A 27,440-nucleotide genomic window follows, 5' to 3' on the forward strand; every position below is an offset into this window, starting at 1 on the left:
TATTTTCTCTATCAAATGTCAGAGAGTGGTACAGTGATCGATGGTAGAATGCCTAGGCCTGAAACCGGCATGACCTTTGGCCCTTGTACCTTCACCTTCTGCCCAATTGTCGATTCTACGCTCTACCATGCTCCCAAAAAGTTTGCCGAGAAGAGGATTGACCATAATAGTGTGATAATTAGATGGATTGTTGGTATCCCCACTCTTAAAGAGAGGGATAACCACACTAGTTGTTCAATCTGATGGGAAACAATCTCAAATGACACTATTGAATATACCCTTTATGTGAGGAGCGAGAAGTTCAACTTCCCACTTTAGAAATTTAGCTCGAAGCCCGTCAATATCACTTGCCTTACCATTTGCTAGACTCTTTATTCCCTTTTTGATATCTTCAACCGTGAATAGCTCCATCGAAGTGTTCACTATGGGAGGAGAGTGCTTCTTGTGAATTTGCTCATAAAGAAGCTTTGCATAATCAAGCCATTGAGTATCAGTGATTCTGTTTTCAGTTTGTTTACTCCGCTGCTGTAATTCCTTCCAAAAATCTTTGGGTTTGTTTCTACCAAGAGAGATTAACTCCTTCCTTCTCGCCTTTACATTTTCTTCTTCTTTTGCTTGAATCAACTTTGTGTATTTCTTCTTGTTTTCTTTGCATGGATCTTTCTCCTTCAAAAATCTCTTGGCTGCCTTGCACTCTTCATCATACCACGAGTTTGCCAGGAAAGTATTCACAACCCTTTTTCTACTGCAAGTCCTTTTGCAAGCACTCAAAGCTTTGTGTATAATAGGTATCAACTGGCTGATATGAACATGACCATCCTCTTTATTGAGTCTTTCCCCCTTCATCATATTATTTAGTCCATAGAATTATTGCTTAAGGACAACCTTGAAGATGCCCTTGTTTTCTTGATTTATGAGGACTTTGCCTTTAGTAACAATTTTCTTTTTTATGTTAGGATCTTGATTAAATTGCGGGTTGCATGTAGCACAATCCAATTTGACAAAAATAGGCATATGGTTGGATTTCAATTCTATAGGGCAGTTACCAATGTCAAACTCCAACACTTTAGATATAAGATTTTGAGAGCAAATTAAGTAATCAACCACATTCTGACCATTGTATGTTTTGCAAGTGATATTCCTGTTAGGATAACCTGTGGACAACTGAGAGGGGGGGGGGGGGGGAATCAGTTGTCAACAAATTATATGAATTAAAGCACTTAAAACCTTTTATCGGAATAAATGATAAAGCATTAAAGCATAATTGAAAACCAGAGAATCAATACCATGCAACCATAACACATACCACCATGATTTGTACGCGGAAAACCCAGTAAAGGGAAAAACCACGATGGGAAACCCTACCCACAATCATATGATACTTTTGCATAAAGTATATGATTACAATAGGGGCTGCACATGCAGGAAGGTACACTGCCTAGAGTGCACTGCTCATCACAATGGAGTCTCACTGACTACAAAAGAGGTCAACTACCTCAAAGTATTTGGACAACAATTCGGAAAGAAGAACTGCCTATGATAACATTAAACATGCTAGATTATAGTTCCGGTTAAGCTCAATACGAGAGGTCTAAAATGTCTTATATAAACCCAACTCGATCACCTATGATCGACCAAATCCTTTGCACAAATGATTATTACATTATTTGTTCCTTGCTTATGATCTTCAATGAGATCTTACATATATTTATACAAGCTCTGGACCTAAACAATTAGGTCGACCACCCAAATGATAATTCAATAGATCCATTACATAATCTTGAAATAAAATCATAAAACACGTCGGCCTAAGGCCAAACAAACTTCATCCAATCAATAAAATATCTTGGAAGCGCATTAGAAGGATCCACCAACACGTTTCATGAAACCGGTCCATAACCTAGATAGCACCGGACTTAAATTAGATCCACACACGCCAAAGCAATGACACCAATCAGTCGAGGCATGAACACAATCACCATCAACATCTTGAATCCTTTCTAGAATCTGCACTAACACCACTTATGCATTACATCAAAGATCTTCAATAAAGTTCTGCCGGTGAAACCCTTACTGGACCTACAAAGCAGGCTTACTAGAACATAAGATAGCATCCGATCATCAAGTCAATACCAATTGACTGAAACATACTTTAGAAACATATGAACCATTCATACAAACTTATTCCATTATTCAGATCATACCGGTGACAATCAACTAATAATCTTCCCAATCCAATCTTCCACCAGAAGCCGTTAAACAACCATAACAGCCAGTGTTGACATCAATGACAAAACATCAATGCAACACATAATCAATTCCTTCATATTGCCAACAATTCCTCGAAGTCGGCCAACCCCTCATTCCGTTGCATATAACTATACCAAACAAACTACAAATCCCCAATAATTCTGCCCCAAAGTGTGAGATATCTCCATTGTAATCTTTTGAAGTTCTTTCCCAAGATTGACCTTCACTTTCTTCCAGCCAAAGAGGATTATTTTCTCCTTTTTTACCACTGCTCAGTTGAAGACATTGGTTATTGGCTGTTCTTACATTAAAGTCACCTATAAGGTGCTGAATAAGAAGATATCTTTTTTTAATGGCGCGTAAGGATCTTCATTGTCTAAATTCCCTCTCTTGTATAGCTTAGAGTTTTTAGGAGCGAAATAACAAGCAACCAACCTGAAAATTGTCTCATTTACTGTTATTTGCAGTCAAATGTATTGTTTATTTGGGTCCTCTTACTCAACTTTAACAGTTCTATACCACTTCTCATTTATAAGCACCGTGACTCCCCCATGTCATTTACCTGTCCCATTCCTTTTGTTCCAAACTAAATTTTTCTGAAACCTTACAACTGTCATGCTCATGTGTTTCAACAAAGATAATAACATCCTTCACTTCTACTATTTCACTTCTACTATGGACCCCACCCGAAACCTCTTCTCCAAGGATAACTTATGGAGTCCAACTCACTACACTTAAGCAGCCCCTAATTCGCCCCTAATTCCTATTTCTTATTCCCGTTCTGAAACAAATTCACTAATGACAAAATATGGGACAATGCCAATTCAAAGAATGAGATTTTTCCTATAGGCTAATTACTTTAAACTTTAAGAAAATCTTTTAACTGAATTCTGCAGCGTTCAGCATATGGGCAGTTGCGTCATGCTGAACTGAAACGCATAATAGCGAGGACAGAGGAGCATTTCCCTGCACCAGATTCGAACTCGCGCCTTGCGGAAAACAAAGTTTAGTTACCAGCGAAAGCTTTCAAGACGGGCAAAAGAAATCTGCTACGGGGAGTTCTGTCGCGACGGGGAACGCGTTGGCTTCGTGCAGGTCGGCAATGGCGGCCTCTCACAAGAACATCACCATTGCCAGCACTTCCAAATCCATAGACACAAATGACGTCTTAAAGCGGGCCAGCGACATTGCACGTCCCCTCCGCTTAAGTCTTTCCCCTTCTCAGCTCAGCTTCTGCTCCGAGGCCCTCGAGCAATTCAAGCAGACGCTTAGCAGCCGCACCAAGGTTTTCAAAGAGTTCGAAGCCTTGCAGGTACTCTGCATTTTTTTCGCATTTATTATTTTATGTAAATGTTTGGATGGTACTGCCTGGTCTATTTCATTCCAGTACGAGTTTTTTATCGTCATTCCCAAGCCGCACAAATCGAATCTGGTGTAGCATTTTAGAATAAATTGGTTTCGTGTAGGTTTTAATGTCCTATGCACGAGATCGCTTTCTGACAAGCGGATATACCACAGTAGCGTTCCATTTACACTGCATTGATTCGGCGTGGCAAAAGTGAAAATAAAATTCAATTCTATTTTCTAAAATAGAATATGAATTAACAGCTATGATTATATAAAAACTAGGATTTTCTTCAAACATATCGGGAGTAAATTGGTCAGATATTCCCGAGTTGCTGATTAGCTTCTGGTTTATTGAAACAATCGTGAGTTTTGCCTTTTTTGGGGGTTTCACTACAATAGAGCATGGGGTTCGAATCAGCGGAAGGGCGATGTTGGAGTTGGCACCCTTGTCGAACTGAAATTATTTTTCCCTTATGTTATATATTCTCGAATGTCTATAGTTGTTGGCCTTGACCCCTTGTCGAAGTTTACTTGGAGAGATTTTTATGGTTGCCCTCAAGCAACAAGATGACCATGCATTAGGAAATTCAGGATTTTTGCATTAAACGAAACACGAATTTTTGAAGCAAGAGATTCTTCACAACATATGCTTATTGCTTTAAAATGGCATATAAATCACGTCCATGCTAAAAAATCTATTCAATCACACCATTGTGCTTAAATTCTCTGTATTTTTGCATTTTCTAGTCTCCATAAATGCGTTTGTAGTTTTTTGATATTAGATGTTTTCAGCTGAAGTTTAATGTTAACAGAACTTGTAAGTAAATTAAAACATTTAAAATAAATTTTAAGTTCTGTTGTAAAAATAATTGTAGGGGATTAATTCTGGAAGCATAAATTAAATATATGGAGAGGTGCGATTTGGAAATAGGAAGAGGTGTGATCTGCAAGTATGCAGCGATTAATTCTGAAAGGTTATGTCCCTTGCAAGGGCAATGAACGAAAGGATGTGACTCTCCCATCATGAAGATATAAATAGGAGGGAGAGCCATTTGTTGAAGGCATCGAATGAAGGAGCACAAGTACTCATCCAAAAAAAAGCAGATCTGTCATAATATATCAAGCGATCAAGCAATAATTCCCAGCAACCTCAATCAATCAAGGAATAAAATAATATAACTGATCGGTACTCATAAAAAGAGATCAGTTTGCAAATCAGAATGGAGGAAAGTGATCTAATAAGCATCGGATCTCATAAGAGCAGATCAACACATTATATCAGTAATCAGGATCAGATCAGAAATGACTATTGATTGCAGGCAGTAGCATTCTTGTTCATTGTGGTATGCATAGTGTTCCACGGCCGTTGGGGATGGGGGGGATGGGTTTCGGGGACGGGGGACAAAGGGCCTAATTTTGGGGACGGCGGGGGTACAGCGACGGGTGGTGGTGCTAATATACATATAGTACTTGAAAAACTAGTTGTGAAAATATGTATAAGAACTACATTTCAAATGAAATCATGGCAAACTAGAAAAAAATTAAAATAGCAAAATTGCAAATACTAAATATTAAGATTTTTTGAATGCTAAATAAAATTTGACAAATGAAATTGTCAAATTGGAAATTTCTGTCATATCGAAAATATCACAAAGATGATTACATCATTACAATGAGTAGCACTAGCATTACAATTACTAGCATGATGTCAAAATAAGACTATGCTGCATTCAGACTCCACACAACATGCCTTCATTTTCTCCATCAAAACATTGATCTTAGAATAGTTCTTATCCAAGATCGTGGTCCTCAATTTGATCTCACCTATTGGCACATATTATGGTCCTTCCCTTGCCACCATCGATATCATCTCCTTATAATAAGGAGACCGAGCTACATGAAATGGGATGCCATTGTTAATGGCATCAGCTATCTCATCCTTCAGCTTCACATTGAACAAATCAACTATGGGGTTATTTTGCAACTCGTGTTTCTTGGTCCCTCTAATCTCTCGTGATTGGGCCACAATACTGGAAGTGGATGAAGGTTTTGACATCACTCCTCTTGTCAGTAGAAAGTATGTTGCTGGCTCTGCTGAAGTTGTGCCCTATCAGACAAAGTAGTAGGCATTGTAATTGCACTATCATTAGGAATGCCCCAAAGGTTGTTGATCTCAATTCTATATTCAATGTTTTGAGGATCTTCCCAAAAACGACACGATTCCACACCTTTAACTTAAAGAAAAAGGAAGTGTGCATTAACTCTAGTCATACTGCCATACCACGTAAGACCACAAATGTTGCATTGCCACTTCTTTGTGCCACCACCTGTCCCTAATGTGCTTGCTATTTTTGATGCAAACAGTTTGAGAGATCTAGGATCATAAGGACCCTTAGCATATGGTGCCAATAATTTGGAAGGGCAATCTTTAGTAGCTGCTGCAGTTGCCATGGAACTAGATTGGGCCCCAGGATCAGCCCCATGGTCACCCCCTTCAACCTCACTCAGGTTCATATTTTGAATCATTTCCACTATGAGAATGAATTTCTATTTCATCCTCACTCATGTCATAAGAGCTCATTGTGATAGTGACACTGCATTTCACAAAATCAAAATGAAAATAAATTCAATAAGCATGTATGAATATGCGTTTAATATGTATGCTTGATATATGCAGCAAGATAATGTTTAAATGCACAATTCCTTACATATTAACATAGGCAATAATTCAAATAATATATTTGATACCTAACATCATAAGCATTAATGTGCATTTCTAGTCTATTCATCAAATGGCAGCAATCAATCATGGCGAGGTGAGGGAGGAAATACAAGGAGGGAGAACTGATACAAGCTTCCTCACTAGGTACAACACCTCATGAAGGATGGATGGCTGAAGGCCACATGAGGCCAAGAGGGATGGTATATCTGCTCTCGGGCCTAGGGTAGAGGATCGCTTTGGGCACACTATTGTAGTTTCCCCTTAAACATATACATGGGTTGATTGTTGGATGGATTAAAGGAGTCTCAATCATAGAAGGGTGGATAAGGCAACATGGATAGGGAGGGTAGGTACAAGTTTACCCACTAAGCACACCACCTCATATGGATGGTGGATTGCCACATGGGGCCAAGAGGGATCGTATATCTGTTCTTGGGCTTAGCGTGGGCACAGCCTCACCCTATCATGTTTTTCATCCAAGCCCTATTATGTTTGAACTCCAATTATGCATTATAGATATTGTGTAGTTTACCTTGATTTGAAATAGTTATGAATAAATGCTATCTAACCCTAGTTGGAATAATTGTTCTATGAATTATACTTTCAGTACTTGTCTAACATGATTGTAGGTTTTATCTCGATGAAAACAATTTATTGGTAAAAATGTGATTCTAACTATGTTAAGTTTTATTATTTATTTAAACTTGCGATTCTAGGGCAAAATTTAGGGTAATCCCAAAAGGGGACATTACATACAGACCCAAGATGTAGCTTGTATATAGCTCCTTGCTGTCTGCTACTCCTTTCTGACTGAATTTGATTAGCACCTTCAGTCCTTGATTCCAACAAAGAAGGTAATGACTATCACCCTTCAAATATCTCCTCAGTTCTGCTATATATAATTCATACAATCTCTGGCTACTCACATTACATAGGATTCTTATATAGCAGTGCCAAGAATACAAATAGCATATGTCGGTGATTCATAGATATTACCAGACCTGTGCTAATTCGTGCCTTTCTTGCTATGTTGGCGCTAGTCCCGTATTGATGAGGAATGATGGCGGTGTCTGTAGCTGCTCCTGCTGCTTTGTTGATGTCATTAGATAAACAACAAACCAGATTATACTTGCATGAGGGAAGCTATTACCTGACTTATGCATTCTGGAACTTTGTCTCCAGCATCCAAAGTGGATTAGTTAGGTGGTTAACATAAGAAATAAACCTGCACAAATGAAAAGATAATCAGGTAGTGGTATCGTCCCACTTGAGGAATGCCTCTTGAGGATTTTGTCCCAGGAAGAGCAAATCGTGTGTAAGGCAGTTGTCTTCAATTCTTGTGTTCCTTCCAATTGAGATCGTCCTTTTCCTTTATAGGTGTTGGCCAAACAGGTTGTCCCATTGAAAATAATAAAACAGGCCTTGCAAGTTGGCCTCAGAACAAAATAATATTATTTATTTATTAACTTATTTATAGTTATTTATTAATTTACAGTGTCAAAAGGACACTTTATTTATTATTTTCAAAACATTAAATTTGGCTATTCAATTGGGAACATGACAGTCCTCCTCTCCAAGATGCTGCTTGTCCTCAAGCAACTTTAGATCAGCTGCTCAACGATTTCCACACCTCCCCATGTTGCATTGTCCTTACCTTCATCGGAGAGTCCTCTATAAGTGTATTTGTTCTTTCCCCAAACACCTATGCTCTGGTTGCCTCGGATCTCTTCATGTGAAACATAGCTTTTTCCTTCAAAGTTTGTTCTTAGACAACTCTACTTGGTTTGGCTTAGGAGCTAATTTCTTGGGAGGTAGCGTGGTCTTCTGAACATGTCTCTTTAATAGAAGAGGATATGCTTGCCTGGAATAAAATCTGTCCTTAGTCACCAAATCTTCAAAATTTAGAGCTCTTTTGATGGCTTCTTGCAATAAGCTTAGATCAAATGCCCTTACTAAACCTTTAAGGGGTTCAGCTAGGCCTTCCATGAAGAAGACTGTGACCCTTCTCTCTGTCACATCGGAAATCATCACTGCAAGTCTCTGGAATTCTGCTACATAGTCTTCCACCTTACCCTCTTGCTTCAGCTTTGCTAACTCTCTAAAATGAGTTTCTGGACCCCTTCTATCAAACCTCTTTGTCAACCTTTGGCTGAAGTCTTCCAAGATGGTGATTGAGTGATGCCCTTGGGTTACCATGCGATGATATCATCATTTGTGAGCCACTCATTCAAGATGCAAGGTGGCAAATTTGTTAGCCTCATCTTCAAACATTGGATTCATGGAGAAATATATATCTACTTTCTGCAAACAAGCCCTTGCTGAGGAGCTATTGGATCCATCAAAAGTAAAATAGCGGTGATCTTTTCCAAACAGTGCTGCATATCTTTCCTCTCTTCATACCTTCTACTACTATGCCCATTTCTTGTCTTCAACTCATAAAATTATGTGAAGGTCATGTCTCTACGTATGGCGACACTTATGGCATTGTATTCATCTTGAAGCCTTGTCATCTCATCTTCCTGATCAGGTTGCTCTTCCTGCTTGTTGCTCCTTTTTCCAAAATATTGGCCCTAAAAGTTTTTGTATTTGCTGAGGTCTTCTCACCACCAAAGCTCCTACCTTCTGCTCCATTTAGTATAGGTCTCCTAGTACTGAATTCCTGGTTCAATCCTCTTAGAAGTTGGACCATTTCCATCATGGTATCCCTCATGCTGGTTTGGAATTCTTTGGTCTCCTTCAGGAATTCTTGAGGATTTGCTTCTTCTGTCACCCATGGCAACCTCCTTTTCTCTCTGTTGATACCTCAGATCTCTATCACTCATGAAGCAAACATAGGGTGCTAGGATGCAAGCTCTGATACCACTGGAGTGCCCCACTCAAAATGACCATTATTTTAACTCAGGAAATTAAATAACTGCAAATTCTTTACTCAGATTTCCAAAAGATTGCTTTCACAGTTATTAACTATTCATCACTAGATTATTTAGAAAGTATATGCACCATTTCATAACATAATCAGATAACAATATTCAGATCAGCTCAAACCAGTTAATGATATATACTTCATGCAATCACTTGTGACTCACATTACACAAGATTCTGATATAGCAATGCCAATAATACAAATAACATATGTCGGTGATTCACAGATATTACCTGATTTGTGCTAATTCCATGCCTTCTTGGCTATGTTGACGCTAATCCTGTATCGATGAGGAATGATGGCGATTTCTGTAGTAACTCTTGCTGTTTTGCTGATGTCGTTAGACAAACAACAAAGCAAATTATACCCGCATGAGGGAAGCTATCACCTTACTTATGCAATTTGGAACTTTGTCTCCAGTATCCAATGTGGATCAGTTAGGCGGTTGACATAAGAAAAAAACTTGCGCATATGAAGAGGTAATCAGGTAGGGGTATTGTCCCACCTGGAATGACTTCTGAGGATTTTGTCAATGGCATTAGCTACAAATTGGCTATATGGAGGATCATAGAGGGAATAATATTGCAAATGAAAACTCTATAGGTAGGGGTATTGTCCCGCTTGAGGAATGCCTCCTGAGGATTTCGTCCCAGGAAGAGCAAATCGTGCTTAAGGCAATTGTCTACAATTTTAGTGTTCCTTCCAATTGAGATCACCCTCTGCCTTTATAGGTGTTGGTTAAACAGGTCGGCCCATGGAAAAGAATAAAATAGGCCTTGCAAGTCAGCCTTAGCACAAAATAATATTATTTGGAGTTATTTAATTAATAATGTTATTTATCAATTAATAGTATCAAAAGGAAACTTTATTTATTATTTTGAAAACATCAAACAAGGCCTTTCAATTGGGGACATGACATAATACAATGTGATCGATATTTGGGATCAATGAAACACCAATGCAACCTCTAAATTGAGATTGCTCTCTAGCCAAAGGGGTTTTGTCCTCTAATACTTTCAAAATCAAAGGGGTTTCATCCTATGATCTCCATGGTTTGTGTAAAATGATAGAGGATGACCCCTAAATGGATGCTTTCTTCCTTTTATATCCATTTCATCTTCCAATTTGAACATGAGTATGGGTGGGAAATATCCCACCTTTGAAAGTTATGGTGCCAAAATAGACCATTAAAAAACATTGTGTAATGTCCCTTCCTTAGGCATCTCAGACTTCAGTAGAGGTTGGCTTACTATTAGGGTCCCGTAGGTCAACAGTGTGGTTTGGGGACCCAATCGGGTGTTGTGGAGCTCAACAGGGAGCTTTACAGGCCTTTCGGATTGGAGTTTTGGGGTTGAATCCATGATTAAATTTGAAATATTAAAGTTGGCCTTAAGGGAATAGTAAAAAGTGACTAGTAACAGAGAAACATAAGAGGAATAGTGAAAAGTTCCCCCCATCCTAGTAACTTAAGTTGTTTTTAAAATGGGGCCAAGTTCACAATGAGGAATTAGACCCTTAATGCTATTTTATGATTTTTAGGCGAAAAAGTAATCCCAAAATGGATCAAACTTTCTTGGAGAGTATAAAAAGGCATTTTGTCTATCATTTGGATTCATTCTTATAACTTCATTTTGGAGAGCAGCAACAAACTTGAGGGTTTGAACAACTTGGAGCTTCCAGGGTTGCAAACTTCTGGGAGAATTTGGAGATTTGGACGAAGACCCATCTCTCCTGGTGATAGGTTTTAGCATTACCCAACTTCAGTGTGTAGCTCGCAGCATTATTTGGGATTCTAATTGCAGATTTATCAGCTTGAGGGCAGATCCTCTTCAACTAATTGCTGATCAAACCTTCTAGAGGTCACTACAACTCATTTCCAACATTATCTCAGCCAGCCATTCCATCTTGGAAATAAGGGCATCAAACCCTAGGTTGTATTTGGGGTTTTTAGCTAATATTGGAGCTGGTCTTCATATTCAATCAGCTGGAAATTTGTATCTGACCTATATGCTCAGCTAATGGTATGTACATCAGCCATTTAAGTGAAAGAAAGTCATCTTATCTGTTCTTCTTTGTGTGTTATGTATTATTCTATTTTGTATTAGCAGTTTCTTTCATTTAGCATTCAAAAATCATTAAAAACACTCAAAAACCAAACAAAAACAAGAAAATCAGTCAAAACCCTTTTCATCATTTGCTGGCCAAAGACTTTATCAGCAAACAAACAATTGCAAAACAACATCAGAATTTGGATCAGATTTGGTAAAGATTGGGTTGGGGATCTTTCATTATGACATGTGTTGGGGAGTTGGAAAGAGAATAGAACCATAGGTGGCAATATTGGAGTTTGAGGGTTGGGAAAACCACAAGATACCTCAATACATACAACAAGTTGAGGTGTCGAGGGTCAACCAATGGGCATGCCGATAAGGATATGTTCGAAAGTTTGACAAATACAAAAGAAGGAAGGCATGATAAGTTGAAGAAGTTTTTAACTCCAACAACTACAAGGAAATAGCAAAGTTACCCCGAGTTTCCGGGACGGGGACGGCAGGACGCGTTTCTGGGATGGCAATTTTTTTTTTTGCCAAATTTGGGGACGGCGGGGGACGGCAAAGGGGACGACTATATAAAATATAGGAAAAATTTAAAATATATAGGAAAATTTCAAAATTCTAAATGTTCATATGAAAACATGGATAAAGCATGCATACATACATTATATTCATATGAAAACAATAAAACATGGATATAACATGTGTATGATACTATGAAAAGTTGAAAACATTTTAGAATGTAAATTTTGAACATACAACATTGTTAATACTCACTCAATACACAATATGCGATTATGCATTCATAAATCAGAATTTCAATTCATTCACATTGTCAATATGCATATCAATAGACTCGGAGGTTAAATTTTCCCTACTTCGATTGACGCAGTTTCCCCCCATATTTTTCAATAGGGGTTTGGGGGCAGCGCCCCCAAGGTGGGGTCAAGGGGCAGCGCCCCTTGCGCGCTCCCTGTCACGATACAGGGGGGGGTCGAGGGGCAGCGCCCCGCGAGGCCAAAAAAACTTTTACTTTAATAAAGGCGTTGGGTGTTATTTTTCTATTGACTCGCCGAGTTTGGCGATTTTCTAATCCCCGTGTCAAAATGCCCAAAGGCTACACTGCTGCCATATAGTTTCATTGTCAAAATTATGAATTAAATTAATAAATTTAAAATTTAATTAATGTTATCTTTTAATTTTTTTTATTTTTAATAACAATTTGAATTAATAAGGGGCATATATTAGAAAATTTAAATAAAAAATTGAAAATACAACTTTTTAAATTTTTTTAATATTTTTTAAGGGCCTTAGAATGGGGGACGTTTGGCCGTCCCTGGGACGGATTAGGGACGTCCCAACCGTCCTCAGCCGTCCCCGGGACGTACGGACGTCCCCCAGAGCTAGGGCAGGCGTCCCCCCGTTTCGGGGAAGTCCCCTCAAAAAACAGGGCAATTTGGGGACGGGGGGAAACGTCCCCTGGCCGTCCCCAAGTCCCCGAAATGTCCCCGAGACGGGGACGGGGGTTTTTCAGGTCGGGGATGCGTCTCCGGGTAACTCTGGGAAATAGTGAAGGAAGAATGGAAGGCATGATAGGATGGAGAAGTTCAAAACTGAGACAGAAGGAAAGGAAAAATGGAGTTGGAAGGAAAGACATACTCAAAAGGGGAAAGACAAACAACAAAATAGAAACAAGAGACACATGGGAGACAAGGAATAGACCTAATATCTATAGGCTTAAATTAGATGAAAACAAGACATGATAGTTTGTGGGCAAGCTTGCAATCAATCATGCCAAAACAATGAAGCAAATCAAGAACAACTTTTGCTAAAAAATGGAGATGCCTTCAAATGATTGAAGACCTTTAAGACCAATGAAATAGTGCTTAAGGCTGACATTGATCATATTGAATTGCTTTATCAATGCTCTTTGAACACAATGAATCATGGAGTTGGAACTACTTGTAAGAATCAAGTCATCCACATAAAGAACAAGTATCAAGAGATCATCTCTATGCCTCTGAGTGTAGATTGTAGGGTCAAAATGGCAAGGGGTTAAACCAAAAGCTAGCAAGAAACTATTCATCTTCTCATACCAAGCCTTGGGGGCTTGTTTGAGACCATGAAGTGAACATTGAAGCCTACAAACTAGTGAAGAATCTTGCAGTTGCTCCACATAGATGTCCTCATCAAGATCACCATGTAAAAAAGAACTCTTCACATCTGTTCGGCATATTGTCTGTCCTTGTGATGTAGCAGGTACTATTACCGTAATAGTACAAGGCAATTAGAATCCATTTTGGCAACAAGAGCAAAGGTATTGGAATTGTCAATGCCCTCAACTTGTGAAAAACCCTTAGCCACAAAATGTGCCTTGTACTTGTCAATTGACCCATTAGTTGCATATTTGGTTTGGTAGACCCACTTACAAAAACCCAATATGATCAACTACCTCCACCCAGCAAACCACATGGTCTCCATAACAGATTACTGGGAGTGGACATTAGCATCATGGGTGATAATGTGCTGAAAATTATTTTCTTGACTGCCCATACTTTTGAGGATTTTCGAAGGGGTTCATTTTTTTCTTTCAATGTGTTCCTGAAGATTGTTCAACTATTTTTTATTTGCACGTGCTATATTTTTTTTATGTTTCTGTCAATGTTAGCAATTTCTTTACTATAATAATTACAGTTCTGCAAAACTTTGTAATATAATTTCTTTTTATATTTGTTTCCATTAGTTTTTAACTAATTTTTTTATTGTTTATAGCTGGGTAGATCAAGGAGGCCAGAGTTAATGAGAAGAAGTTCAGTGGCAAATCAACATGGCCATAAAAATCGTTATACAGATGTCCTACCATGTATCCTTGAGCTTTCTAATATTTGAAGATTGGATAACTAGAATAATGTGCTAGTATTTGAATGCTTGAAGTGGATTACATGCACCAAAAGTTAATCACAATAACTAGAATTACTTGTTTTCAGGATAACAATCTATCTACTTGGTTGGCATCCAAAGAGTATTGCTTTAGCTTTCTTGTGCAGTAAATAATGCAATTCTAGATGCTTGTGTCTGAGGCTGCATATCAATATTGTGAATGGTTTTGTTCAGACTTGACTCTTATTTCAGTTGATGACACAAGGGTTGTGCTTAATTGTGCGGGAAATGACTACATTAATGCGAGCTACATTGTGGTATGAAAGCACAATAGGTCAGATTATTTGCAGGATAGCAAATCTTATCAGTTTAACATTAGCTGATGTATTTTTCCTGGTTTCTTGTTGTGGATGCTTTTAATAGACCGTAATTGCTTAGAACTGTGTTTTTTTCACAAGTGAAGAGCTTTAGTATGCATTTATTACGGTATCACTTTCTGATGATTGTATAATATTTTTTAGAATACTTCTAGTGAGAACATTCCAAAGTTTATTGCAACTCAAGGTCCTTTACCGGAGACATTGGAAGACTTTTGGGAGATGATAATTCAACATCGTTGTCCTGTAATTGTCATGTTGACTCAGCTGATCGACAACTACAAGGTATTTTACTGCGCGAGGTTCAAGGTAATCCAATTTTGTAGATGTTGTAATAGCTTTTGGGTGCAAACAAATTAGTCAGTCTACAAAACCAAAAGTTACTATGATAGCATATTATTGCTTGCTTGAAATGGCGCATAAATTTCCAATCCTTTTTAACTTCTTTCCTTCAAGATTCTAGCTAACCATGACTCAAAGGCAAAGAGTTAACTGTGATTGCATCTTTGCTTCTCTAACGGTTGCGTCTTTGACAAGTAGCATTCATGCTCCGTTCATTTTTTGAGACTACTGTAACACAGTTAGCTTTGTTTCCATTGATAATCAATTGATGTTTTTATAGATGTTTTAAATGGATGAGAAAAATAAAAAAAATCATTAGAGATTTGTACTGATTAGTCCTATTTAGGGGCCGATTTTTGGGTAAAGCTTAAAGAGCTGGTATGTTATTTGTTATTTTGAGTATTAATACTCCAAAGAACAAATAATGTGCTAGCTGTTTACTTACAGGGGATTTTTGCATTGTTTGAATAAAATATTGATCTTTGACAATGTGTAATTCTTACATGTAGATTGGTATTTAGTATTAAAATGTTCAATTTTGGGGCTAGACATGGTTGCTTAACAATGCTTCCAGTTCCAGTATTTGTGCACAGTTTGATGGTTTAAATGTGATAAGATCTCCCTGGACCCAAAACGCAGTAATACTTTTTGTAAAAGGCTTAACATTTTGCTGATATAGAATGTTGCAAGAGATCCATAGAGATCTTGCACACATCATTTTTTCCTGACCTGTACATGTATGTCCCATGGGTGTTGAATTGTACACCCAGCATTTACCATATTTTTGATAGCCCAATATGTACACTAAGATCTACCTCATGTATGCCCTGTATGAACAATATATAAAGTAAATGAACAATAGATCGGGCTTACCAAAGGAGGATCTCACACATCAAAGTGGTGTCTTGCTTGTCGGTGATCCAAAATAATTTCCTTTACCTTTGTATTGTTTGTTGGTCTTTGATCTGACAGTTTTTGGGATTCACATTAGCACTGGAGTCATATTTTGTTGTGAATTCAAGATATAGGTAGAAATTAAATAAAGTTAGGAGACAGTTTTGTTGCTGCACCCTTCAAAAAATCTACACCAGGCATTAAATATTCATGGAAAAATATGAGTAAAGATGAACAGGGTGTGGCACCATTGTAACATTCTCGAAGTGCCTAACTGATGTTATGTTGCCTGAATCCCATGTATGAAGATTTTTTATGTAACAGATTTTTTATAACCCTCATCTAGAATAGATATTTTTCAAAGATAAAGCTAGGGCATATATTCTATGCAAACAAAAAATGTTTTAAAAAACATAAGAGTCAATACGCTGACCTGGTAATGGAAGATCATCACAAAATTATAGATGTAAATTGACTCCTTCAAGGCATTGCACTTATGGTTATCCCTCTTTCTGATAAGAACACATCCAACAAATACCCATTTTCCCTACAAGCTTTCCGTTGCATTGCAGGCTTTATTACAACAACAAAGGTTTTCTAAGAGAAGAAATGCCATGGTTTTCACTCAAATCAGCTGTCCTACTCCGAATCCTAACCAAATGGCTCATATGGGTTTAGATAACTAACCATTCTCTCCTATCCTATCCATCATTGTCTGAGGAAATTGCAAGACAATGGCATGACATTATAATGACCTAGACTAAATACATACGAAAAATAAACCTAGAAAAGATTCTAACAAAAGATATATATGTGATATTTTTTTATTTTTTTATGCAAGCAGCAAATACACACATTCATGGAAAATCTGCCAATCTTAAACTACTTACTGGTAATACCAACATGCTCATCTGACTCCTTGGAAGCTCCCAGATCCTTTTTAGCATCCTAACTGAATGCTTGTTGATCCTAAACCATTTGCATAACCTTGCTATCACCCCATTGACTGTCTTTGAGGGTTTCTGTCCTTGAGAATCAACTGAAATGCTTGAGGTTTTCATCTTCAATCATCAAGCTGTTGCAGTAATGTTCTCTTCCTGGGAAGAATAGTGAATGTTTCCAAGAAAGATATCTTTCCTTCTCTCTCAGTGTTTACTTTGTTCTCCATTTCACACAATCCTAAATCAGTGACAGCTAACTTGAATGTGCATCCTCAATTGCTGGTGTTAACAGAAGTTGCTGAAAGGTTGACTAACTGCACATTGCTAGAAAAACAACAGTAACCATCCGCTGGTTAACTGAAAGTCACAAAACTCAGCTGCTCCTAATCTGAAGTGACTCAGTTGCCTTATTCTTTTTATTAACCGAACAGTGGCCTGTTGTGCTGTGCACACCCTCCCCGTCTCCGACAGGGACCCTCTTCCTTTTTGCCTTGCTAGCCATGGGAGAGAGAGAGAGATCTCTGGGGTATATGCGTCAGAATCAAGTCCAATCATAGCATAGGGTGAAGTTGAAATGTGAAGGGTTTAGGCCATGGAGTAGGAAAGAAAATCTGATCACTCAAGAGCCTAACTTGATCCAAGGGAAGGCATAGAGAATAGGCCTTAGTCTTTCCTCCGAGGTTTGTCTCAGGTTTGCTCCCTAGAAGACTCTTGAGAATGGCTCTGGTAACACCAAAGTTCATCCTTCACCTTGCAAAATTTGGTTGAGGCATCAAAATCAGACTTATTGCTGTTTCAAAGACTTTTTTAATGCCTAAAGAAACACCTAAATTCATTAAAGACCCCTTCAAATTCAGCCATGACAAAGGGGAAAAGGCAGTGTTTCACGGGCGTTGGGGACGGGGGGTTGGGGGGACGGGTTTTTGGGATGGGGGGACCAAGGGCCTAAGTTTGGGGACAGCCGAGGGACGGCGGCGAGGGGGTGGCGGGGTGGTGGTGCTGATATAGTTATACATATACATATAGTACTTGAAAAATTAGTTTTGAAAAGATGTATGATAGTATAACAGTATAAGAATTACATTTCAAATGAAACTATAGGAAATTTGAAATACTAAATCTAAATACCAAGATTTCTTCAATGCTAATTGCTAAATAAAATTTGACAAATGAAATTGTCAAATTGGAGATTTCTATTATATCGAAAAAGGAAAATATGAATATTTGATGCCATTGCAAAGTCTGTAATAATAAAGATGATTACATGATTCATCATTACAATGAGTAGCCAAATACAAATACTAATAGCAATAGCATTACAAAAGAGACTAGATGTAATGTCCCTACTAGTTAGAGATCATTGTCCTGCAAAATAGATTGTTAGAATACAACAGATATATATATATATATATATATATATATATATATATATATATATATATATATATATATATATATATATATATATATATAACTATCTAACTTGCAATTTAACTTTAAAATACTTAATCAATATAATCACAGTTCTCATCTAATAAAAAGGATACGAATGCCATACGGCGATATGTCCTTAGGCGGCCATGAAGCTCGCCTTCTTGGAACCCATCGTGGTTCCAAGCCCTCCAGGAAGTCGAAGGTGAATTCGACTCCCGTCTTGAATGTAATTTCTTACATCCAAGCCCTCCAGGAAATTGAAGGTTAATTCGATTCCTTTCTTGAATGTAATTTCTTATATCCAAACCCTCCAGGAAAGCGAAGGTTAATTCGATTCCTGTCTTGGGTGTAACCTCCAAGCCATCCAAGGAAGACCCTGTGTCCATTCCTTGCCTTGGGCGATGCATCTCATCATCCAAGTCCTTAGAGGGAACCGGCCAGATCCGTCTCTTCTTAGTTGAACTCAGTCAACAAAGCCATATATATGCATATAGATATTCAGTATATATACTGCCCTAGGGATCATCATAATCCCTCCCTTAGACTAAGGGAGTTTCCTCCCTCTAGCCTCCAACATGTAATCACATTTATAATACATTTTTGCATTTTATTACTATTTTTCATTCCATAATCCATATTCACATATTCCTAATTTAACATGTATTCCTTAACATATATTCAGAAAATATCCATTAGCCCAAAATTCACATTTATTTATTAACGTATATTCCTAACTATTCATTGATATGTATTCATTAACATCTAAGAACCATTCATTAACACATGTATTAAAAATGTTCATTACTTATATTCATCAACATATGTATTAAAATATTCATTATTAATATTCATTAATATATGCATTAAAATATTCATTATTAATATTAATATATATATTAAAATATTCATTATTAATATTTGTTAATATATATATTAAAATATTTATTAACTAAATTCATTTAAATTACTAATTCTATATATATATATAAAATATTTTATAATGAACTACTCTGCCATAAAACATATGGTTTAATACTATTTGAATATATATATATATAAATCAATTATATTTCCTATAATATAAATGAATAGTACTGACTAGTACTGCCATTTACCAAAGCATTGATCCTTTATTCTACCTAATGGTTGTGATGGCAGACAAATCTGACATGCGTTAGATCTGGTCTGCCACATTATGTGAATGCCTTTATATTAGTATTACTATTATGCATATTGTTGTAGACTTATGTTAATATTATTATTATTAAATTCTGCCTACAACATTATCGGGCTACATATATTAAGCATACCACCCAGAACAGGGATGTTACTGCTGGTTACTTAATAACAGTTCTGATCTGCTCTGATCGGTGCTGCAGATACTACCTTTCTCCTTCTTATTTCCCCCCCTATAGCATGAGTTTGATCTTTATTATATACGATGGGAAACGGTTGTCTCCTAATAGTTATGTCCATTCATCAATATGCTTTTCCACTTTATGATAATCATCACTCAACATTAACTATTCTAAATTGCTGTATTATCTATGAGATGCGTATGTGGTGAACAACCCAAGCTCCCGTGACACAATATGTAATTCAGGCCTTTCGATATTAATATCTTCTATTAGCCATTGTTAATGTACCGTGGCATGAATATCACCGATATCATCAATACTATGTAATCTTAACTGAACCTTCGATGACAAGTTTTGCTCATATTAATCGCTATTATCAATTGATATTGGCATAGGTGATCGTTGATTCTCATGAAAGCAGCGGTACATTTCAAACATCAATCCAAGATATTCGACGGTGTAATCCATGAGTCCCGTAAATATATTACGGTAAGGTTTCTTCATTTCATTGTTCGCTTAATTGGATCAAATTCCTCCATACTTGGACACCATGTATCCAGGGAAAGGTATCGGTTATCTCCTGACCGTGATGTTGAAGTCAAATGACACTCACGCTGTTTCTGAATATTGAGGCTAGTTACTAATCCACCTTGTCTTCGTATCTAGTGATTTACTAATCCATATTTTCAAAAGGCTCGATAAACTCCCATTTACTTCAGTCAACTTGAATTCTGATAGATATCGCTAAATTAATATCCTTGTAATCATCATCGATGACTAATCATTAGAGTAGTTATCTTCTCTCCTTATAAACTATACTATTTTTCAAGTCGTCGTTCTTTATCATTAATTGATGCTTCAATATGTCTTCATACACCATGTGAATGATCGTCGCATGAGTAGTTACTATTCTTTTTTTGTCATTATCATTCCTTCCTTTTATCAACTCTGCTGATATGTCCAACAAGGTATATAATATCCTTTATTTGATTATCAATTTTGTCTATTTTTGAGACTACACAAAATTGTGGTGCTGGTTGCCATGGTATAAAGAGTGGGGACGTTACATAGTTTTAACATGACAGTCCAATTAAGCAGTCCAATTTAGCAGTCCGTTTTAGCTCCGTTTTAGTTATATAAATTTGATAATATATAATATTTAAATCATGCTCATAAATAATATTTAATCAATGAATTTTAAATAATCATTCATTGGTAATTATTATATTAATTAATAATAACAATTTCTTCATTTAGGGTCTCTCTCTTTCTCTCTGTATATATATATATATATAACGATCCAGGAGGGGACATAACACTAGAGTCAAAGACAAAATGACAAAACTCAAAATGTAGCTAATGGAGGCCTCTAATCATCTACAAACTCCTCCTCATTGGAATTGCTAGACTCCTGAAGATCAAGATCTCTCAAGCTCACACCAACTAGCCCTGCATCTGAAGTGGTAGGATCATCCTCATCAATCTGTTAAGGCTCCTCTGGCTCTACATCCCATCGTGCCGCTGGACTCTCCTTGTACACAAGTGTCTTGCGGTCCATGAGATGCAAAGCACTGTGTACAGCCACAAGCTTCTCTGCTCTCTTAGAGGTAAGTCTGTTCCTCTTAAGAGAGTGGATGAAGCTATATGTAGACCAGTTCCTCTCAGCAGCTGAAGAATTGGAAACTTGGGATAGCAGACGGATGGCTAGAGTGGTGGTCAAAGATTTCGGGCCATGACAATTCCACCACAAAAGTGGGTCCTCCTGTGCCATAGTTTCTATATCCATCTTTGCCGCATCTGAATAACCTCTAAGAGTGGCAAATCTTCCCCACTCAGTGCGCACCTGCCCACAAAATATATCCTTTATGTATATTAGATTACAAAGAAAAGAGTTCACTGCTCCGGACTTGCACACCAAGGCTAACTGCTCATGGGGCAAGATACAAAGAGGACTTGCAATACTTGAAGCTAACTGCACTCAGGGCAAGATACAAAAATGATATGAAAAGAAGGATCTCCTGATCATGAAGTTGTCTTTGAACTCTGCATCAAGCGACCAACATCAACACACACAACTCTGACCTCAATTGCCAACACTCTGTCTCAAATCTCTGTCACAGTCTCATCATAGTTTGCATATCATTCGAACACAACTCTTCTTCTGCTCTTTACCGAACCTCACTGATTATCCTTGCATCTATATTCATTACACTTTTCTTCCTCGCCTTTACACAACTCAATCATATACACCCTTATATACAAGATAGATCATCAAATCTTAAACCAAGTCGACTCGAATCAAAATACACTTTTAGAACCAAAAATACACACACTGATCCACTCCAGGAGAAAGAGGGGACCAAAACACAACTTCCAAAGATCAATTCACTGATCCGCAATCACTGGACAATAACCAACAACATATCCATACACCACGCATCCATATAAGCAATTAACGGTCAACACATACTCTCCAATGCAAATAACTCAAATTCGGATCTCCACATGCTACGGTGAGACCCATAACATATCAAACACGCTTCCACAAATCATATTTGGACCAAAGGATAGGTCTAACATAGAATCTCACAACTAGCAACGATCAATGCCACAACACCCGAAGAACGCAAAGATGTTTCTGGACCATAGATGCATCATATCCATAATATTGAAACTATATTCAATGAAGATAACAACAACACTCAACATCAGCAACATATTCTAGACCTAAACACTTCAGGAACAGCCAATAGAACAACTACAACATCAACAACACAACAAGATAACTCTGCACCACAGACATTTCGGGCAAATCCGAAACAAGTAGTTTGACATCAATGACAACCAGAACAAAACATCAACACATACTTCCAACAATCTCCCCCTTTGTCATTGATGGCAACACTTGATGACACCTACACCTCAAAGAAGAATAATACTACTAAATATCTCTCCAAAAATATACATCACTTTTCTACACGATCCTTACAATCTCAATCTTCAAATTGCTAACTCAATCTCTCTCCCCAAAGATCAAACTTCCTCAATTTCTCCCCCTTTGCCATCTAGGACAAAGGCCACAACAACGCTGCACACACCACTGCTCCCCCTAAGAGTAGCCACAACATCACTCCAAGAAAAAGAAAGTCATGAAAACTCCCCTCGAAAAGATGCATCCCCATAATGCACTTAGCTAGGAGGGGCAAAGACCCCAAACTTCTCCCGAAGAAACTCAAATGTATCCTTTGCTAATGCCTTAGTGAAAATATCTGCAACCTGCTCTTTCATAGAAATGTAGTCCAATCGAACTTCCTTCTCGACAACGTTCTCCCTTAAGTAGTGATATCTGATTGAAATATGTTTTGTTCTTGAATGTATAACGGGATTATTCAAAATGTTTATTGCACTTGTATTGTCACGCATAATAGGAATTGCTTCATCATATGTTACCTTGATATCCTTAAGAGTTCGTCTCATCCACATTACTTGAGTACAACAAGATGCCATTGCAATATACTTTGTTTCAGCAGTAGATAGGGAAACTGAATCTTGCTTCTTACTAAACCAGGAGACCAATCTGTCCCCTAAAAAGAATGCACCACCACTAGTACTCTTTCGGTCATCAACATTTCCGGCCCAATCTGCATTAGCATAGGCTTTCAACATAAAATCTCCACCTTTTTTATATCAAAATCCATAATCCATAGCACCTTTCAAATATCTGAAAATTCTCTTTACAGCTTGCTCATGTGTCATCTTCGGATTTGCCTGAAATCTAGCTACCAGACAAACAACCTGCATGATATCTGGTTTGGACGTAGTCAAATACAACAATCCACCAATCATCGACCTGTACTTATTTTGTTCAACTTTTGGAGACTCATCATTTTTGCTCAACTTACATCCAATGGTTAAAGGAGTTGTAACCAGTTTGCAATCATCAAAACCAAACTTCTTCAACATTTCCTTCACATACTTGCTTTGAGAAATAAAGATTTCATCTTTCGATTGAATAATTTGCAACCCAAGAAAGAAAGATAACTCACCAATTACTGACATTATTATGAATAGTAATTGGTAAAAAAATGAATGTATTGAATGAATGATCGAAAGATTATTATAAAGAATTTACAAAACGATGTTTCTAAAAAGAAACAATTGTAAATAGAAACTAACTAAATATTTACAATATATTACATAATTGACCATTAACTAAATATAAAAGATATTATTCTAATACCCTCCCTTAATTGTCAATCTATCAACTACACCAAGTTGGCCCCTAAATTTTACAAATTTGTCCGGGCTCAGAGATTTGGTGAGAATATCTACTGTTTGATCCGCCATCAGAACATACAACAAATGAACTGATCCGTCTTCAACTAGCTTCCGAATAAAATGACAATGAAGTTCAATATGCTTGGTTCTCTCGTGGAAGACCGGATTTTTGGCCAGTTTGAGCACCCCCTAATTGTCACAGTAAAGGGGAGTACAACTTGCTTGAGACATTTGCATGTCTGAAAGCGTCCGTCGAAGCCAAACTATCTCACAAGCTGCCTTAACTGTTCCTCGATACTCAACTTCTATCGAGGAAAGAGCCACTGTTTGGTGCTTCTTGCTAGTCCATGTGGCTGCACTTGATCATCAACAGAACCTGCCCAATCTAAGTCTGTGTAACTAGAGAGTCTACGATCGTGATTTTTGCCGTACAGAAGTCCAAAATTAGGATTGCCCTTCACATAATGTAGCACACGCTTCACTGCTACCCAATGATTAGCCTTTGGAGTTGTCATGAAGCGTGAAATGTAGCTCACTGCAAAACTTAGATCAGGTCTAGTAGCAGTAAGGTAGATGAGACTGCCCACTAGTTGCCTGAATGTTGATTCGTTCACCATAGGTGAGTCCGATTTGGTTGTCAGCTTCAACCCTTTCTCCATAGGTGTGGATGCAGGTTTGCAGTCTTGCATTTGAAACTTGTCCAACAAACTGCGAGCATACTTAGAATGAGATATGAAGATACTACCCTTAGTCTGCCAAACTTCAACACCTAAACGATAGTGGAGAAGTCCTAAGTCTGTCATGTCAAAGGATTGGCACAAACTTTGTTTGATTTGATTGATCAAAGTTGCCAATCTACCAGTGATAGTCAGGTCATCAACATAGACAACAAGAATAAGAATATCGTCACCAATGTTTTTGACATACAAATTAGAATCAGATGGACTCCTCTGAATGGCCTTATCTATGAGGTACTTGTCAATCTCGATGTACCAAGCCCGAGGAGCTTGTTTTAGGCCATAGAGTGCTTTCACCAATCTGCACACCTGATGTTCTTTTCTAGGAACTTAAAATCCTGGAGGTTGCATCATGTATGTTGAATTTAATACTTTGAGATTAATATAAAACTTAAAAATCAGAATTTAGTTTCTAACTAGATTGATTAGCTGAAAGATTTAGAGATTTCTAGATTTATGCATAACATAGAAATGAACCAAAATAAGAACAAGACACGGTTACCCTGGGAAAACCTCCTAGGAGGAAAAATCCAGCTAGAAAAGATCCTCAGATCTGATTATGGATTATATTCATAAAATGATTACAACACTTATCTCAAGTACTTGAAGATGTTTGAGACGTTTGCTCTTAGGGTTAATTAAATCAACAACAGGTCTGCACTTTCATGAGCATTAGGTCTGCCCCTTTAACACACCAACCAACACTCAGGCTCATACCCTAGATCTGCACTTTTAGTGTTTCTTAAGTCTGCACTTTTGCTTGAGACTGGATTGCAACCTTAGCGCCTTGAATCAAGAATAGTTCGCCCTCCTTTATGATGGTATTTGCTCTTAATGTTAGCACCTTCGATGACAGAGATAATTCGCAATTATTCCTTCTTCAAACTTCGCATGAGGCAGATGTATAATTTGCATTGAGAGATCTTGTGTTGAGTGAATAATGAGGTGAAGTTGTCATTTATTTATATGTGGTGCAAGATCTTAGTTAGGTCGGCTTTTGCTTTATTTTGAGCGAATTGCCTTGATAGAATAGGGTCGGCCCTATTTTGTGGGAGCACGTTTTGAGTGTGGCGTGAGGATTTAGGGGTGCCGTGAGAGATAGGGCCCAACCCTACACGTTGAAGGAGGGGCCAGCCCTTTGGGCGGATTCCAATGTTGCCTAAGGCAATTGGAATCCGCCATTCCTTCCTAATTACAATCAACAATGTAGACCTCTTACTGCAACTCACTGTTGAGGAACACACTCTTAACATCCATTTGATGGACTTTCCAACCAAATCGAGTTGCTAAGGCAAGGACAAGCCGTATGGTACTCATTTTGGCTATAGGAGCAAAAGTCTCCTTGTAGTCAATGCCTTCCTTCTGTGAGAAACCCCGAGCAATGAGACGAGATTTGTACTTGTCAAGGGTTCCGTTAGCTTTGTACTTAACTTTATACACCCATTTGCAGCTAATGGGCTTCTTCCTTGGTAGAAGATCGGAGATGACCCAAGTGTTATTCTTCAGAAGACTCTGGTGTTTAGCTTCCATAGCCTTTTCTCACTTAGGAATCCCTTTAGCCTCAGAATATGTTTGAGGCTAAAAAACACTATGAATGTTGGCCATGAGAGCAAAGTTAATTGTATTTTGTTGCTTGCTCTTATTTTTGGAAGATCTACCCTCAATGAGCTCATTAGGGTGAAGATCATTGATGGTCTTAGAAGAGGCAAAATCATATGCAGGAGGAATGACTAGAACTGGAGGTGGAATAGGTGGAAGATTAGCATCATTCAGAGGAAATTTAGGTAGTGCATCATCAAATTCAGAATTTGCATCATCCCTACCATTAGGTGAACCGAATGGAAGACAAACACCTAAATCAGAAGCCTTCAAAGGCTGATCCTCAGAATTTTGCTCAGACGAGGAAAGCTGAAAAGGTCCTTGTTCTTCATCAAAGACAACATCACGACTGAAGATAAGACAATTAGTGTCTATATCAATCGACCGGTAAGCCTTGTGGTTGTCATTATACCCTATAAACATAAGCTTCTGACTCTTGGAATCCAATTTGGAGCGCTTGGCATCTGGAATCCAAACATATGCTAAAAAGCTAAAAACTTTCAAATCACTGATCTTGGTCTGTAGGTCTTTTAGCCATGAAGGCGTAAAAGGTAGACTCTTTCTGCTCTGTGTGTTCAATGATATTGGCTTTAGGCTGAGACCCTCCCTGCTTCCGCTCTTCGGAAGCCAAACGATTGCGACAATCCTTGATCATGTGGCCATATTTATGAAGTTGCAATGAACCTTTTTCTCATCAAACCATCTTGAGACTGACTAGAGTCCTGCTGAGATGACTAAGATTATTGAGATTTGCCTTTATCCTTGTGAAAGGATTTGGCTGCAAATGCTTGCCCCGAGGAGGACAAAGTGGCACTGCTACCAAATTGTTGTTTCCAACGATCTTGCTGCAGAAGTTTGGTGCACAACTTTGGAAATTTCAGATCAACATTTGTTGAAGTAATGTTGAGAGTTTCTATGAAGTGCTCATAGGATTTTGGTAGACTTTTCAAGGTGATGATTACCATATCCTCTTCCTCCATTTTCTGACCAACAACTTCGAGCTGATTTTGAATGTCCTTAATCTTCGTGAGATGCTCCTGTAAGGACATACGTTCATCCATTATGATGGAGAACAATTGGTTCTTTAGAAAGAATGCTCGGCTCTTGTCAGATGTCTCATGCAATATCTTCAGGTGCTTCCAGATATGTGATGCGGCCTTGCCAGAGGGAATTTGAGGCAATTGGTCATCTGTGACGAAGAGCTTGAGGAGCATGACAACTTCCTGATTCCTCTCATCAAACTTGTCCTGGTCCTGTCCAACTGTGGTAGGATGAGTCTCTTTTCCCAAAACAAGATCATCAAG

General features: G+C 37.9%; 1 protein-coding gene across 4 annotated transcripts in view; it reads left to right on the forward strand.

Moving 5' to 3' along the window:
* The first annotated feature begins 3,075 nt into the window (after positions 1 to 3,075).
* Positions 3,076 to 27,440, forward strand: part of LOC131047045 (protein-tyrosine-phosphatase PTP1) — an 85,390-nt gene continuing 61,025 nt past the window's right edge. Inside the window, exons 1-4 of one of the 4 annotated variants that reach the window (XM_057980851.2) lie at positions 3,076 to 3,562; positions 14,069 to 14,159; positions 14,429 to 14,493; positions 14,698 to 14,862. In XM_057980851.2, coding sequence (XP_057836834.1) covers positions 3,353 to 3,562; positions 14,069 to 14,159; positions 14,429 to 14,493; positions 14,698 to 14,862 — 531 coding nt within the window. In that variant the 5' untranslated portion in view covers positions 3,076 to 3,352. The remainder of the gene's footprint in view (positions 3,563 to 14,068; positions 14,160 to 14,428; positions 14,494 to 14,697; positions 14,863 to 27,440) is intronic. The other 3 variants (XM_057980849.2, XM_057980852.2, XM_057980850.2) reach the window with 3 other exon arrangements.

The sequence above is a fragment of the Cryptomeria japonica genome, chromosome 7 (genome assembly GCF_030272615.1).
Source record: "Cryptomeria japonica chromosome 7, Sugi_1.0, whole genome shotgun sequence".
Lineage (NCBI taxonomy): Eukaryota > Viridiplantae > Streptophyta > Pinopsida > Cupressales > Cupressaceae > Cryptomeria > Cryptomeria japonica.